The following is a 17,512-nucleotide window of genomic DNA, read 5'->3' on the forward strand; positions in this document are numbered from 1 at the left end:
AGCACAAGGGACACCACTCCAGATGCAGTCTCACTGAGGTTGAGTAGAGGGGAAGGATCGCCACACCAGGCCTCCTTGTGAGGTTTTTCCTAATGCAGCCCAGGATGATGTTGGCCTTTTTAGCCACAATGCTGCATTGCTGGCTCATGTTCAACTTAGTCCCCACTAGGACTCCCAGGGCCTTTTCGATAAAGCTGATTTCCAGCTGGTCAGACCCAGCTTGTACAGGTGCATGGTGTTACTCCTCTCCAGGGGCCGGACTTTGCATTTGCCTTTGCTGAACTTCATAAGGTTCCTGTTGATCCTTTTCTCCCCTCTGAATGGCAGCAGAACCAACTGGTGTATCAACTACTCATTCAAGTTTTACATCACCCACAGGCTTGTTGAGAGTACACTCTGTCCTTCTGTCCAGGTCATGAATGAAGACACTAAACAGTACTGATCCTCATATTCATCCCTGGTGTACACCACGAAAGACTGGCCTCCAGCTGGACTTTGTACCACTGATCACAACACTGTGAGTTCAGCCAGGCTTCAATCCACTTCACTGCCCACTTATCTCATCTGTACTTCATCAGTTTGTCTGAGGATGTTATGGGAGACAGTGTAAAAAAAACTATACTAAGGTCAAAATAAACAACATCCACTTTTCTCCACTCACTCACCAAGACTGTTATCTACCTCATCATAGAAGGCTATCAGGTTAGTCAAGAGATCCACTTCATAAAACTGTGCTGACTACGCCCAGTCACTTTTTTGTTCTTTGTATGTCTGAAAATGATTTCTAGGAGGACTTGTTTCATCACCTTCCCAGAGATCGAGATGATGCTGACTGGCCTGTAGCTCCCCAATCTCCTTTCTTGCCTCTCCTGAAGACAGGAATGACATCTGCTTTCTTCCAGTCCTCAGGAACCTTCCTTGATTGCAACGACCTTTCAGAGATAATCTAGAGTGGCCTCACAGTGACACAAGCCAACTCCTTCAAAACTTGTGGGTGTACACCACCAGGTCCCATGAACTTGTGTATGTCCAGTTAGTTTAAATGTTCCCTAGCCAGATCCTCCTTCACTGAGTTTAAGCCTTTGTTGCTCCAGACTCGTACTGATCTCAGGGACCCGGGACTGCTGAAAATAAGTGTTACTAGTAAGGAACAAAGGCAATGCAAGCGCTGGATACCTCAGCCTTTTCCATGTTTTGTCTCCAGGTCCCCATTCCCATGAAGCAGCCGGTCTACATTTTCCTTAGTCTTCCTTTCGCTGATACTCCTGTAAAGGCTTTTCTTGTTGCCCTTCACATCTTTCGTCAGATCCAACTTCAGGTGGGCTTTGCCTTTCCTCATCCATCCCCGCATGCTCAGTGTCTCCACATTCCTCCTTAGCCATCTGATCTGCTTCACCTCGTGTCCTCCATTTTTATGTTTGAGTTTAGTCAGGAGCTCCTCATTCATCCATGCATGCATCCTGACACCTTTGCTTGACTTCCTACACACTAGATGAGCCATTCTTGAGCTGGGAGGACATGATCCTTGAAAGCCAACCAGATCTGCTGTTGCATTCTTTTTTTCTGGAACCAAATCGCATAGGAATCTTCTGAGCAGATTCCTGAACGCTCTCCTGAAGTCCAGGGTTACAATCCTGCAATTTGCCTTGTCCCCTCCTCACAGGACCCTGAACTTCACCATCTCATAATCACTGCAACCAAGGCTGCCCCTGATCTTCACTTGCCCAACCAGTTCTTCCTCCTTCTTTGTAAGTACGAGGTCCAGACACAACATCTCCCCTCATCAGCTCCTCGATCATCTGTGTTAGGATGTTGCTATCAATGCACTCCAAAAACCTCCTGGACTGCTGGACTGCTGGTGCCCTGCTGGTGCCTTCCCACCACGTATCAGGATGGTTAAAGCCCTCCATGAGGGACAGGGCCTGAAATAGTGAGGTTTCTTCCAGGTATATGAGGAAGGCCTCATCTGCTTCTTCATAATCATGTGGCCTGTAGCAAACATCACCACCAAGTTGGCTGTGTTGGTCTGCCCCCTAATCCTGACCCATAAACTCTCAACTTCCTCATGTCCCAAGGACTCTGTGCAGTCCTGCTGCTCTTTCTCATAAAAAGCAATTCCCTGCCTTGTCTGTCCTTCCTAAGGAGCTTGTATCTGCCTGTTGCAGCACTCCCATCACGTGAGTTAACCTATCACATCTCTGTGACCCCAGGAAGATCATAGCCCTGTAATGGCATATGACCTCTAATTCCTCTTATTTGTTCCCTATGTAGCATGCACTAGTGTACTGACACTTCTGAGAGGCACCCAGTCATGCTGATTTCCCAGAAAACATATGGGAGTGTTCCACATAATGCTGTCCTGCATGCACTTCCTTATTTATGTGCATATACTTGAAGTAGGTCCCATTCAGTCTCGTTTTGTTGATTACAAGATCCCTTCTGTTCACATCACCCTGTAGCCTTAGCTGGATAACCCAGTCCACTGCCTGCTCACTGGACTGTGGGTTGTCACCTCCTTCCTGTGTTGCTGCTGTCTTAAAGCCCTCCTCACTAAGTTGGCCAGCCTGTTAGCAAAAATGCTTTTGTCCCACTTGGTTAGGTGGATCCCATCTCTTCCAAGTAGTCCTCAGTCCTCGGAGAGCACAACCCTGTTGCTGCCACCAGCTGTGCAACCAATTGTGACCCGCAGGATCTGTCCACTTCACCTAGGTTGGCTGCTCCCAGTCACCTTTGTGTCCTGCATGTGTTCAAGAAATGGCTTCTAAAAAGATTTGCTCCATGATCTTCCTTGGGACCAAGGTAAGGCTGAGTGGCCTGATGTTACCTGGATTTTCCTTCCTGCCCTTCCTGAAGAAGGCTGTGACATTGGCCTTTCTTCTGCTGAGACCTTTCAAAGATGCTAGAGAAAGTTCTCACAATTACACTTCCGGCTTCTTTGGCACCCTCAGAGGCAACCCGTCTGGTCCCATTAACTTGTGTGTGTATACTTGGTTTAAGTGCTCCCTGTCTCTATTTTCCCAATGGTAGATACTGCTTCACTCTCACTGACTCTGCTGAGAGGATAAGGGACTTTGGAGGCCTGAACGCTAAACATACTAGTACAAACCAATAAATATGTCTGCCCGAATACATCAGGCTTTTGCATGTTCCTTGTCACCTAGGTCCCCTGCCACAATAAGGACTGGGCCCACACTCTCCTTAAGACTTTCTTTTGCTGCAGATGTATTTACAGAAACCTTCCTTGCTGCCCTTTATCTCCCTCACTAGTTTCCAGCTCATCTTTGGCTCTCCCTATTCCATTTCTTAAGCCACAGCCTGCTAGGCATTCTCCCCTCCGTGGAAGTCCAAGTAAGTGCCAACACACTACCTGAGCCTTACGTTTCTCAAGGTCTTTAGACCTCAAATGATGCTTCTGCCTCTAACTTCCCCAGCATACCAAAGGACTGAACAAGAAGAAAGAAGTGGGACCTCACCATTCTAGCTGTCCCACGTGAACATGCCCCATGTTAAAACTTAGCCTGTAGCATTAGCACCACCCTTCCTGAAGTCCAAACTGGCACGGCTGTGACATTGCAGCTGAACATTTCATGATGCACATTAAGTGAACAGCCCTCACATAGACTATGGAAGGCTTCTAAGCCTAATTGCTCTTTACTTTAGGCAGCTGTCCTGGTTTGACCTCAAACCAGGACACCAGCTTAAAAAAATACATAGGTCTAATGTAAACAAGATCTTCATTTTACACACAGCATCTTCCCTGCTTTTGATGGTCCCCTTTATGGAGACAAAGATCTTTTAGTTTTGAACAGTATATATTTTGCCTTCCGAATCAAATGTAGTCTTCTACAACTGCACGCTTTATTTCCTATGCTCTCTACCAGCTTTAACAAGTGTTAATATCCAACATCCAAAAATGTCTGTTCGGCCTCTGGAAAAATTCCATTCCATTAAACTCATCCTCACAGATAAATTTATTCTAAATAAATTTTCTTTTAAGTGTTCTCATTTGAATATTAGCATCAGACAGGTGTTAAACGATCTGCTCTCCCTGATCTTAGGGGTTCACAATCATATAGTATATAGCTTACTCCAAAGGCTATGACAATAAATGAAACAGCAATTTCAAGAAAGAAAAAAACCCAAACCCACAAATTCCCCAAAGCACCACAATAGAAGTATCATAGCTTCTACAGATACTTGCAAACGTTTATGCTTAAGACACAGTAAAGATGGTTTATTTGAATAAAACACAGCTACTACTGTTTTTCAGCAGATCAAACAAATGGAAAGAGAGGACTCTTTAGAAGGGAAATTGCAAAAGAAACAAACAAGCAAACAAACTCCAAGCCCACAAAATTTCCATTTAAAACTTGAATAGTTTCTTAGACTTTCTCCTCCCCCTCCCCAAACACTTGATTGTAACACTTTTAAAAGGCAGACATTAATTTTTGTATTTTTTCTGCACAGCATTAGCAAGACACTTGGAAAATACGAGCAGTGCTCTTGAAGAGCTCTAATCTACATCATTACAATAAAGCTCTTGTTATTGACAAGAAAGATCAAAGACAATGCAATAGCGTAGAGAAACACTAGTTAGATCTAATAATCTTTTAAGGCTTACAGGCTACTGTTGGCATCCTCAAAGACATTAAGTTGACTACATATTTTTTTTCTGATGTAACTGTAAAACATGCGGGGTAAGATAATTACAGAGGCATTTGCTGACCCTTCTCTGTTGAGCAGTAGTATGGCATTTCCAAAAAAGAAAAAAAACCCCAAACCAACAAATCCCCACAAAACTTATCTAATCACCTCCAAGTGCATTATTTTGACAATTACAACTGATAATAGAGAATTCTTAATTAGGCTGAGAACAAAACCTTACAAGTTGCAATACCTGAAAGATAAAGCATCTCAGTTTGAACTGGGAATAAGGAAGAAATGTCTAGTAAGATAATTAAACAATTCAGCACATTACTGAGGAGCATGGCAAATACCCCCATCTTTAAAATCTTCATATTAGAAGCAGCAGTTCTCTTCAACAGGCAAATTTTAGTTTCCCACAACTAACTACAGCAGAAGTTACAGGGTGCAAGTTATGGCCTCTGTTGTTAAAATAAATCATATATAATCAGAGTACCTGATCACAATAGCCCTCTTCAGCTTCAAACACTAAGCACAATAGGATATTGACATTCATATCAAAATACTTATATTATTACATGGGTTAAATCACACTTCATTCACAGTGAGCTTCCAAATGCCAGTGGCTGGAAAGAAAAATTATACAAACCCAACCATTTCTCAGACAAAAGAAAGAAGTGAAAAGCTATGTTGATAGTTTCAGATCAGTTTTTCCAGACAGTGGCCTACTGGGGTGATATAAAAAAAAAAAAAGGTAAGAACAAGCTGGTCTTCAACAGTGAACAAAGGGAAAGAACCAGAGGAGAAACAGACTGGCAGGGGTGAAAAAAAAAATCACATAGAAGACCATAGTTTGCAGTCTCTTTCCACACAAAATGAACAAACTCTTACCTGAAATTCCTCTTTTATAGCCTGTAGGTTATATGCAAAGAACTTCTGATAATGTTGGAAGAGCAGAGTCAATAGAATCGAGATAGCACTTGGGACTAATAACAGACTCTTTGACAAAGGTGCTTTATCTTAAAGACAAAAAACCAAACAAACAAAAAAGCCATCTTAGAGAAAAATTTAAAAAGTGACATATTTAAACAGGTGATTGGAAAGGTAGTACCACCTTGACTTTTTATCTGAACAAATTCCCAAGTTCTCAACAACTTCCATATAGATAGGAAAAACACACCAACCAAAGGAAGCCTTTGGAGATATTAATGACAGTTAAATATCAATCAGACCTTTGGTTTTCAACATTCTCTCACAAAATTAATTGTTTGGCTGTAATTAAACCTAAGTTCCCTGCACCTATAGAGGTCACGCCCTGCTATGCAGCCCTCCTAAAGCTGAATCACATTTCAGGATATAAAACAATCACTCTTTTTCGCTAGCAAAATATACATGCACATCTAGTTAAAACAAATACCTGTTTCCTTTGCATTAGGGATTAAGATTAGCTTTTATTCCAGAGGCTATAAAGCAGGAACTACCTGAATAAATGTCCTGAATAAACTGTCTTTCTCTTCACTGCACTTGGATCCACCGTTCAAAGAAACATATTTAAGTCAATTTACATGACATTCATCTTCCTTCCATTCATTCATTACAATTATTAATAGAGAAACTAATAAAATCAGGACATTTGTGAAATCAGAACTTCTTTTCCCCTGGTAGCATAACTTTCAGAAAGGGCACTCGGAAGAAAGCAAGCAGAGAACAGAGAAATCTGCAATACACATTTACTAAAAACTGTCAAGTGGAAGACCCAGCAGAAGTACACCCAGCAATTCATCCTAAATTGTTGGTGTAGTTGATGCAACAAAACACAAACTCTTGCCCAACAATTCAAGCCAATACAGAAACTCTGAAATATTATTTCTTCTATGACTTTTCCCCTTTTCACACATGCAACTTTAATTACATCTAACTCCTTTCCAAGCATCCCAGTTATAGCACAGAACCTACTCATTTTTGGACAACTGCTTTTTTGCAGGGTATTATGAAATCTGTAGCACTGTTGTCATTTTTCTCAAATAACAAAAGGAGCAATAAGACTACTTTAAAAGTACTAATGGGAAGTAAAGAGCAAGAGCAAAGGAAGTACAAAAGTGCATTAAAAAAGTGTAATGTGAGAAATACTTAGTATGCATCCAGACAAACTGACTACCATAAACGATTCTGTCAACATCTGCTGCACACCAGAACAGTGAACTGCTAGAAAAGAAAGATGGTAATAGGCACCAAAGCCAGGATTCTAATCATGGCACAATCCCACTGCCATCGAAAATAGGGTTCTTACTACATAATTTAAGCATTATCCTCATCCAAGTACTAACTGATGACATCAAGAAGAACTTTGGTGGGCACTGTTAGCTGTTCTCAGTTCACAACACCTTGAAGTCTGCAGTCTTCTGATGTTCACCATGTGAAGAAAACATCTCTTCCCATGAGTATCGTAATGTAAACTTGTACTTAAAACTCCTCTTTCAGTCAACAATCTATACCTTTGAGTTCATTATTTACACTCGCTTCCCTTCCTTCATTTAAGCAACTAATGCCGTGAAAAACTATCCTTTTATAGAAATTAGGCAGTGATTTGGACTGAAACAGGTTGATGTTAATCCACTAACCATAAGCTCCACTTTTATGATTAGGTTTTCTCTGAGAGACGTATCAGGAGAGCAGAAAGCCTCGATGATTTTTTTTTTATGCAAGAAAATTATCCACCTTTCAATTTAATATCTTTCTTTAGATTTTTTTTTTGCTCTCCAAAAATAAGGTCTATAGACTTTAGATGACCATTTTTTTAATTATTCATTCCTCTGATTTAGTTGGATGCTTCAAAAGAGTCTGAAGCCATAAGAGTACTGGAAGAACACTGGGGGAAAAAAGAAGCTGAAGCCGCCTGACTGTTATTGTGCACACAATGCACACACATATTCACTTGAAACCTCAGCCAGTGCTCCTTTAGTTAAGTTAACTTAACTTAGTTAAATCAACATTTCTTAACGTGAAAAGGGTCAGTTTTATAACCAGAATACAACAGATATTTGAAAGCATAGCCTAAATGAGAACAATAGCAGTAGTCACAACAGTAGACATTTCTGAAAGTTTGATAAAACTTGCTATTTTACTATCAAATACATTTACATTATTTCATGAGTTTAAATAGATTTTTACAAGACCTCATTAATCCTGTAATAATTTTCACTTAAGTATCCTGTTACCAAAAAAAAACGTGACAAGCAAATCACTAGATTTCCCACCATGACTATATATTTATATATAGGCTTAATATTTATATTTTACTGTAGTTTTCATATCATTAGATCATTTTTACATTGCAGGTAATACACACTTGAACTACTTTAGCTTATCAAGTTCATTCCTAATTTGAATGTGTTCAAAAATAACCAATCAACAGAACCTTATCTGTTTTCTCCAAAAGTGTGAACACACATTTTTATTATGAGTCTCCTTTCAGCTTAGACACTTTAAACCTTGTTATAGAGGAAAAGTACTTACTTCTATGCACGTCACCAAGTGAAAAACCACAGAAGTAACTAACCCATTAATGTGACAGTCACCCACAGGGAACATCACATGAGTAACGGAAACTTCTACTCTCAAGCTTCTCAAAAGGTCACCATAGTTGACAAGTTTATTTTTGTCCCATAAACTTGAGAAAGATAAACTCTTCCAGATAAATAACACATCACCTGAAATGTTTTTTTCCAAGTGTTTCACTGTACAATGCAGTAGTCTGCTTTACCCCTCAACAGCACACAGGTCCTTATCAAAGACCACTGTGAGGTCACCAGTGAAGGAGCAACCCTCTCACTGCTGTGGAATGCCTCAACCAGTAAGACCGAAACATGACTAACACATCCCAGATACTGCACAATCGAGCATTCTCACACCCAAGTCAAATTCCTTACTTAGAATGTAAAGTTAGAAAGCAAAATTCTAGTCCAATGGATTTGCAACTGTGTGCAGGATGAAAACATGTACTACTAACCTATACTGGGCACCACTGTCTACTGGCAACACCAATGTAAATGTGCAAGGAAGAAAAAAACACAGTGCCTCTATATCGCGTAAAGAAAGTAGAATGAAAGGATAAACTCTCATTTTGACCCTGAAGAGTTAAAATAAATCAAACACTATCTTCAAAGACCTTGGAATAAATTTGCAATCCCAAAGTACTCCTTAACTGGCATTTCTTTCAAACAACAGGCAGTAATAGCAATGGTGCTGCACACATACTGAATTTCCATCTAAGTGAACAGAGTGATTTTGTAATTACCAGCAAAACAAGCACATGCTATGACAAAGGGCAAATAACTAGCTTCTGCTACAGATCTTTGCTTCCCTCTGCTGCAATGGAGAAGTTCTCCCCAAAACTGCCCTCATTAGCTCACAGGCAAATGTCCCAACCATTGTACTACCACTGTGCAATGTGAGGATGATCCTAAAACACAACATGATTGAGAAAACCACCTATAAGTCCTCACGTTCCACCCCTACGCTCATTACAAAGCCCATGAATCCTTTTCTTCCACAACCTACCACTTTTTTGGCTGCCAATACCCCTTTTGAAGTACAGAGTTAAGGAATAGATGTGCTTGTCTGTCACAAGCAGAGGGGGAGTTTTATGGCACAACTGCTCAGGTAGTTGCAGCTTCAGAAGCCCGCACTGCATTAATCAGAAGAACATGAAAGCTGTGATAGTAGCAACAGCCTCAGTTTTTGAAATTTTCTTGTTCCCTGCTTGTTTACCACTCCCAGGTGGTGTTTACCGCTCCCAGGTGGAGTTTCTAAAAGGTTTCTAAAAGGAACATGTGAAAAGAAATAGAAAACAGAACAGGTTGAAGTTAACAAAAATGCTCACCTTGTTGAACAACCTCTTCTTCCTCCCAACCGCAGATCATATTACCATATTGCTATTAGTATATATGCTTTCGGAAATATCAGGTATGGCTACACCACACCACCAGATGGAAAGCCCTGCACTAGCTTGAAATGAGCTAGCTCTGCAGCAGCAGCAGCATAGCCATGTTTTTGTGGCATTCTATGCATGGTTAGTTGAACTGATGTGGCTATGCTGCTCCCAGGACTCAAGCTAATATTTTGAACCAGGCTGCACTGTGGCATGCTGATGTACAAGCTAATTTGTTTTTCCATATAGTACTGTACTGCGTAATATCGTTATGCACAGAAGTCTGATATATTCAACACATACTTCATTTTTCTTTCAGTTATACCACAAAGCATCAACTTACATACCTTTATTATTTTCCTGACGCCTGTGCACAACACAATTCAGTCTTGCAGGTTAGGCAAGCAGATGAGCACAGCGTTCCCTCCTTGCCTTGGGGATTTTTAACAAATTGCTAGCATTGCACTACAAGGTTCACAGAGAGGTAGAAGTATAAATTCCATTTGCGGAAATGCTTACATGCAAGTTCAAAGGTCTCCACTCCCTACTACTACATGAAGTAGCTTGTGTGTAGTAGGCAAAGTAGTCAAATATTTTCCAGATGTAGCAAGTAGACAGACTTTAAAACACGGACTCAGATTTTACCTTAATAAAGACTAGCTCTAATAGGTTTTCCTACTATACTCATGTGAAGTATTGCACATAGCATGAAGAATACCGGGAAGGGGTATTACAATGTCTGCAGAAAAGTTTGGTGTTGGTCTTACAGGTTTAAGTTGTTGGAAAGGCCTTGGTGTCTTATAATGGAAAGCCTTTTGCATATCATACTTCACTCCTGGGATGCAGCATGTTGGAGAACAAGCAGCAAATATAGCTAAGCAGCACTACAGTAAATCCACCAGCCAGCTCAGCATCAGTCTTCATGCACTCATGCTAGCTGTTGCAGAGCCACTGAAGTGTTTCAACAGCGTTCTTCATGAGACTGGAGTTGCTGGCAGACTGCAACACAAGAAACTAGTCTGGGTTCGGCACCACAGCCCACTTCCCAAGCCCTTCCTGAAAGCCAGGTGGTGCAGCGTGCTTCCTGAACATACTGCAATGTTGTTTTACAAGTCAACTCAACTGGGTTAGCATTTTGCATACGCCCATGCTCTGCAATTGGCTTTTTTTTTTTCCCCCAGAACATACCAGCTCTTCCAATATTCCAGATAACAGAAACAGTTTCCCTTAACAAGAGCAAGCTGCCTTTGTCCTTTTAAATGGTGTTCTTCCTTGCTTCCTGACTTCCATATCTCATAGTTGTAATACGTACCAGGTATAGCTATTTTTATATCTCCTCATCCAAAATCATGTGTGTCATACACTGAGTAGGTGTGTTATCAACTCTCAACAGCGTTATCATCTGCTACACCTGATACTGCCTGTCAGAAACCCAGTATATCACTGCTAGCAAAGGACCTACGTGTCTGAACTGGCTCACATGCACCCAGAGCCGGACTGTTTGTTTTCTGGAGGAGTTTGCTTTTATATATCTGCTTCTTATAACATCACTTTTCAAGAACCCCTCTGCCTATGCATGTGATTTTAAAGAGTACTGAACAGGAGAAGCAGGAGGGAGAATTTATACCTAGAACCCCTTAAACTAGAATACAAAATATTAAAGAAACACTTTATGTAAGAACTCTTAACTGCAGTGCTCAAAGTCGGGAGACATCTCCTTAAAAGGCACATGGACAAAGGCCAAGGACTTCACCACAGAGCCCAGCTATTCAAGCATTATTTATGATAAAGTCTAATTTCAATAGAAGCAGTCAAACTTAATGAGGAATACCTGAAGCTGAATCTATGGTAAAGAACTTACAAGTTGTGAATATTCCCTGGATGAAGATAATATCATTCATCTCACTGAACTACGGAGCCAGAATGTGAAATGAACTTCTCTGTGTAGCCACATATCATAGTGTAGCATCTGCTGGCACTCATAGTACAGAGATGATCCATAAAGTTAGCTCGAGGTAAGTAATACAGAAATAGTTTGTACTTGTCAATAACTCTGAAAAATATTGTTTGTTCAGCTTAGCAGGGGTATATTTAGCAGAAACAAAATTTGGCCATCAACCAAGCAAAGATCTACGTAACAAAAAAAGAACCAGAGGCTCTATCTATGGCTAGATCTAGATGATGTTTTATAGGACTATTTTATCAACTGACACTAAATAATGCAACAACAACCTTACCCTGGATGAAGAACAATCAAGACAGCTACAGTAGATAAGCAGACTTCAGAAAAGTTTAGCTGAGCTAAACTTACGTCAGTAGTAGTATGTCAGGGCCACTTGATAATACAAAACTAAAATGCATTCAGATTAAACAAACCCGACTGTATGCTTGGTCTAGAAATTTGAAATTGCAGCTACTCATTAATTTGCACAGATACATAGCTGAACTCCTTTTACTGATGAAATTAAAATACTCAAGTTTTTCATTTACTCACTAGCACTCAGGATTTTGTTCATGCATGCAGCCAAAGATATTCCCAAATAAATGTTACAAATAAATTGTGCTAAAAGGAAGCCACAGTGTCCTCCTCCCACATTCCCTAGAAACATTGTATCAGTATACTGCTAACTGGCATCAGCCTACCGAAGTTCAGTCACCTCTTCTGCAACATTTTGTCATATTAAATGATCAGAATATTAATTATTTAACAAGTATTTAATTTTAACAAGCACACAGGCTTTTTATTTGAATTATAAGTTGTCTTCTCTTAAGTACATACCATGTCTGTGACATAACAAAAAGCAGAATTGATTATAGGGTCAATCGAAGTTTCATGAATTTTTACAGCAAGAGGAATAACATACGATGAAACATGCCCAAAACTAAATATTCTAATTAAATTATTCTACACGATGAGTGTCAAAGACCAGTTTAAAACACATATTTAGTAAACGGCTTGAAAATATCCTAATTGCATCAGTCTCCCTATAGTTTAAAAGAAGAGTTTTGTTTTCATCAAAACATCAAGAGATGAGAGAAGCGGCCTAGAAACACTGAGAAGACAGGATGCAAGAAGAGGAAAAGGGACTAATGGAGTACCAGTCAGAAAGAGACAGGCTTTGTAGGACTTGGATTATGAATTCTATCTATGTACTGCATCCAATAAAACATAAGGATTCTTGAGTTATTTCTCTCATTCAGACCTCTACTGACAACACAGACTATTAAATTAATCTTTATATTGTTTCTACAATCTGCTGGAATTATATCATGTAGTCCACTGTTATTTATTTTGACTTATTCTACAATTAGAAGAAATAATAAACAAAGAATTTAAAGAACATTGATAATAATATCCTCATCCAAGATCCTATCACCCTTCATTAGATTAATATTACCAGATGGAGCAAAAAGTTTATAACCAGCTGCAACTGCTACCACTAAGAGCCACTGGTTACTCTCTTTCAGAAAAGTATCAAATGCAACTTCAAGAATTAACTAACCAGAAGAATTGACAAGAAACAAAATACTCCAAGTGCATTAATTATTTAGGTTCTGATAAGAAGTTTCAAAAGCAAAAAAGTTTTTTAAAAAGGTGAGCAGGTCAAAACCAGACTTGCTTCTAGAAAACCAGGCACAAGGGTGTCTCTGGCACCCTTCTTAAAACACCTAAGCAGCCCAGTAAAAAAATCACGTTACCAAAATGTAGTAGAACCCTGGGGCCATTTGTTGTTTGTTTGTTTGTTTTGCCATTGCTAAAGAGAGGAATTATGCAGAAAGGGACAAAACAAGGCAAAAAAAATACAGTAACCTGTGACATTTTTACCACCACATCAATGTCTAAAAGCTTTAATCTACTAGAACTATCATCAACAACTGGGTCACTTTTTAAAATAACCTAAGATACACATGGCTAAAAATAGTTTAATGTTACTAATTTTCACAAAATGGTATTGTGATATGGCTTAAACTAAACTTTATGGATGTTAAGAAGTCTGACAGAGATGGCACACCACACTACAGGAGCCCTCAGTCTGACCTGGCACAATCATTCTTACTGTTGTTGAACCAGGTGTCTGGTTATTTTATCTCAGGTCTCTGATACAGGTTCATTTATCCACCATTGCCCTTGACAGTATTATGGTCATTGCCCTTCTGCTAGAGGTTACTGCTCCCAAGACCCAGGGGCAAAACAGAACATGGATGCACACATACACTTCCCTGATGGTACCTCAGGCACTGATTCATTAACTGCCTAAACCATCAGATTCTGCATATCAGTGACTGAATCCTATTATACCCACTGCTACTGCAGCAGACACTTTGCTACAAAGGCAGAAACAAAAGCCTCAGGGCACAGGGACATCTTAAACTGCCACAGTTGTGCACCAGGTGAGCATATGTCACTGCCACCTAAATCCCTGCCTCTACTAGAGTTTGTCAGTGCACCTGTACCAGCCAAGTCTTACTGTGAAAAATTACTTTAGGTCAACAGGTGAGTTCAGTAAAAGTGTAGGTTGTACCATTTTCCCAGAAAAAATAAGTAAACAAATAAATAAACAACGGTAAAATATTTACTTTTTTTGCAGAATGGCATCTTCTCTAGTTTCTTCTCCTAGCACAAATGTGTTTCTTACGACTACAATTTTCCACTTACGGACCTATCTTGGAAAAAAATTTTAAACACTGACCTTGACCCTCCACCCATTCAGCCACACAAGGATACTTTTCACCCCACCTTCTTTCTCACAGAATGATACACAGCCACATGCCACTAAGAGGTTGTTCTTCGACAGTATCTATTACTGGGTGAAAAAAAAGCAAAAAAAAAACCCTAAAAAAACCCAGGAGCTGCTAATCAAGGACAGTGTTATCAGACCCATCTGCAAAAATACTTCCCCTCCCCTTCCCCCCTCTTCATTTGGATGAACACGGGTACAACTAAACACCCCTTTTTAAACGCTAGACTCATTCCTCCCTAGTCGGAGGGTGCTTCCACGCTCAGACGTGGATTTTACGTGAGGCACGCCGTTAGTCAGCAAAGTTTCGGGCTTCTCGCGTCGTCCCAGTCTGCCCTCAGCGCTCCGGCGCCAAAGTCCACGCCGCGGCCGGCCCGGCTCTCCTTCCCCGCCAAGCACCGACCGCGGCGGGTTCTTTGTGCCGTGAAACAGCCTCCGAGGCTGCCCCCCTCCACACCTGGGACGTTCGCTGAAGGGGGAAGGAGGCCAGCGGCTCCCTCAGGGCAGGCGGCGGCAGCGCCTCGCCCAGGCCGGGCGGCGGCAGCGGGTCCGCAACACCACCCCACCATTACACACCCCCTCCCGCAGGTCCCTCATGGCGGCGCCCCCGTCCCCGTCCCGTCCCATCCCGCGGCGGAGAGGGGCCGGGCCACCCGCGGCGGAGGAGAGGCCGACACACCCCTCTCCCGCCGCCGCCACCGCCCTTTCCCCGGCTCCGCGTCCTCCCAGCTACTCACAGAGCCCGTTGGAGCCGGTGCTGGTGAACATGGCGCCGGCCCAACCGCGGCGGGCGCCGCTGGCGGAACACACACACACACCCCTACACACACACACTCCACCCCCCCCCCCCCTCCCCGGTCCTCAGAGGCCGGGCAGACCCCGAGGAACCGCGGCGGGCCGGGGACGGCGCGGCTAAGGCGGCCGCGATGGGCCAAACGCCGCCGTTCAGCCGAGCGGCCGGCGCCCCCTGCCGGGCCCGGCGGGCGAGCGGGAGGGGAGGGGGGTGGCGGGGCCCGGTAACGGGCCCCGCCGCCTCCCTCCCCTCCCGCTCGCCCGCCGGGTTCGCTGCCAGGCAGCGGGATCGCCACCGGGCCCTATAGACGGAATTAATTGCGTTAATTAACGCGGGGTAAGGCCGAGGGCAGCGCCTGGTGGCGAGTCCTGTCAGAGGGCGCGCGCGGGCCCTGAGGCAGCGGCGGGGACGGGCGCTTCGGCGCTGGGGTGTGGGAGGTAAAACATAACGCCGGTCTGCGTATGCTGTAGGTAATTAATTGCTCTTGTCTTTGTGAACGCGATTTAAATTGGAAATGCGCAGCTGCCGCGGGGAAGCCTGACTCGTCAGGCTTCGGGAAAATGCGACACCCGAGGGTGACCCTAATTTTGGGAGCACAGGAAGGTAAGAGCCGATGTAGGAGCGCTCGGCACAGCTAACGGACGTTCAGTGGAGCCCGGAGAGCTTCTCGGATGATCAAATGGAGGTGTCTACTTTAGGATGAAATGAATCGCTCCCTGGACTCCACCGACTGTATCCGCAGGGAGCTGTTACGGTGAGTGAGACAGCCAGCTCTCTACCAGCATGGCAGACACCACGTACGAGATGAGCCAAATTCCCGAGGTCACTGTGGTGCGGTATAATTCTACCATTCCGCGATAAGGCTGAGAGTATTCAGGCACCAAATTTCAATGACGTTTTCCAGTCCATGTAGAAATGAGAGTTCGCGGAGATAAGTCATGGTAGGCATTTAGAAGGTGATGATGCTCTGCCCCACATTACAGAAGTGAATGTTGGGAAGCGACAGGACGAGGTTTTTGCACTCGACAGACGTTTGGGCCTTGGAGTCACGTTTAGTGTACCGCAGTAGAAGCCTGAGAACAGATGTGACTTGTCAGCTAGGTGACAATTTTTAGACAGGGGACCAATAGTAAAATCTTTTTAGGTCGATCATAAATTTTTTAGATTCCATAAACTTTTCTTACATAACACCAAATACGAATATGCCTTTTAATAATTACATTCAAATGCAACTATCCTGAATGCAAAGATCCTGAATCTTTTTAAACAAAATCTCTTAATGTTGTCAAGGGGACATAAAAAGACCTTAGCTTGGGTCCACAAAGACTTAAGCAAAGTTCAGCATATCAGTATGTAATTTTAAAGCGTCCAGCTCCCAGCGCTAATTTCAGATTTCTGTTGCTCGCTTGTCCTCCCTGTACAGGGCCTGCAGTCAGGCAGGTAGGAATGGGATTCAGAGTCGGCTCGCAGAGCAGGAGGTATGCCTAAACTAGCCAGAAGGAAGAAACCAAACAATGGTGCATCGAAAATCCCGACTGTGTCCCAGGCCGAGGTTCTTTCCTCAGCAAAGAATCAAAATTGGATTCACGGCACAAAACCCATCATGTACGTTGTGTCTTTGGCTAAAGACACCAGGCTTACTCTTTGCTGTTAAAGCACAGCTGGAAGAAGTGATTTGCTACAGAAATTCTCCCTCTTCCTTTCAAATGCAAATGGCTCTGGCTGCTGTGTGTTATGTATGCGAACTCTGTCTTGCCCGTATGCTGCTGAATGCGCATAACTACATAAGCCACTGGCAACCCTCATTTCTAAGGAAAGAGAAGGTAAATAATGAGGTGCAAAGCTTGTAACAGTTCGGTGTGAAACCTCATTGGATGCCCCCTGAAGCTTTAGGGATCTAATGAGGCACTCATGGATTGATTAATTAATCGCCATTCTGGACTTCTTTGACCAAACTCCATTTAAAGTAATTAAGCCTTTTTGTGGATCTGGCTTTCAGATAGGTGAGGATAAAACCGTAAAACTTTTCCAGCATTGCCTGTGTAATAGGCTTAGGATTGCTGTTTTAATGCTAACGATAAAGCTTGCTTTTATTTCTTCTCACAGTCACACAGAATGGAATGACAGAACAGTCATTCATTTAGAGGTTTACAGTCCTGACAGCCCAGAACTAGTGTTCTTCTGTTTTATAAGCTCAGTTTTGAAAATTTCCCTAGACTGATGTCCTACAAGGTAATCATATTAGAGGGATTCTTCTCTGCAACGCTGAGTGCTGGAATTGGGTTGAAGTCAGAATTATTAAACATACCGGAGACTTATGCATGCGTTTTGCTGAGTAAGGATGCAGTTGGGCAAATATTTAAGAGCTATTTTGAAAGCAGCTCTGTGGACTTATCACTGACAGAT

General features: G+C 42.3%; 1 protein-coding gene and 1 long non-coding RNA gene across 2 annotated transcripts in view; one reads left to right on the forward strand and one right to left on the reverse strand.

Annotated features, from left to right (window-relative positions):
- Window positions 1–15,102, reverse strand: part of UBAC2 (UBA domain containing 2) — a 103,503-nt gene extending 88,401 nt beyond the window's left edge. Inside the window, exons 1-2 of the mRNA XM_082493980.1 lie at window positions 15,051–15,102; window positions 5,536–5,663 (exon numbers count right to left, since the gene is read on the reverse strand). Coding sequence (XP_082350106.1) covers window positions 5,536–5,663; window positions 15,051–15,081 — 159 coding nt within the window. The 5' untranslated portion in view covers window positions 15,082–15,102. The remainder of the gene's footprint in view (window positions 1–5,535; window positions 5,664–15,050) is intronic.
- Window positions 15,103–15,378: 276 nt separating this feature from the next.
- On the forward strand, window positions 15,379–16,646 carry LOC309680125. Its single transcript, XR_014269877.1, has 4 exons — window positions 15,379–15,442; window positions 15,577–15,709; window positions 15,805–15,860; window positions 16,530–16,646. It is a non-coding gene; the product is annotated as an uncharacterized lncRNA (long non-coding RNA).
- The last annotated feature ends 866 nt before the right edge of the window (window positions 16,647–17,512 follow it).

Source organism: Vanellus vanellus (assembly GCF_965231255.1).
Source record: "Vanellus vanellus genome assembly, chromosome: 1".
In the NCBI taxonomy this organism is placed as follows: domain Eukaryota; kingdom Metazoa; phylum Chordata; class Aves; order Charadriiformes; family Charadriidae; genus Vanellus; species Vanellus vanellus.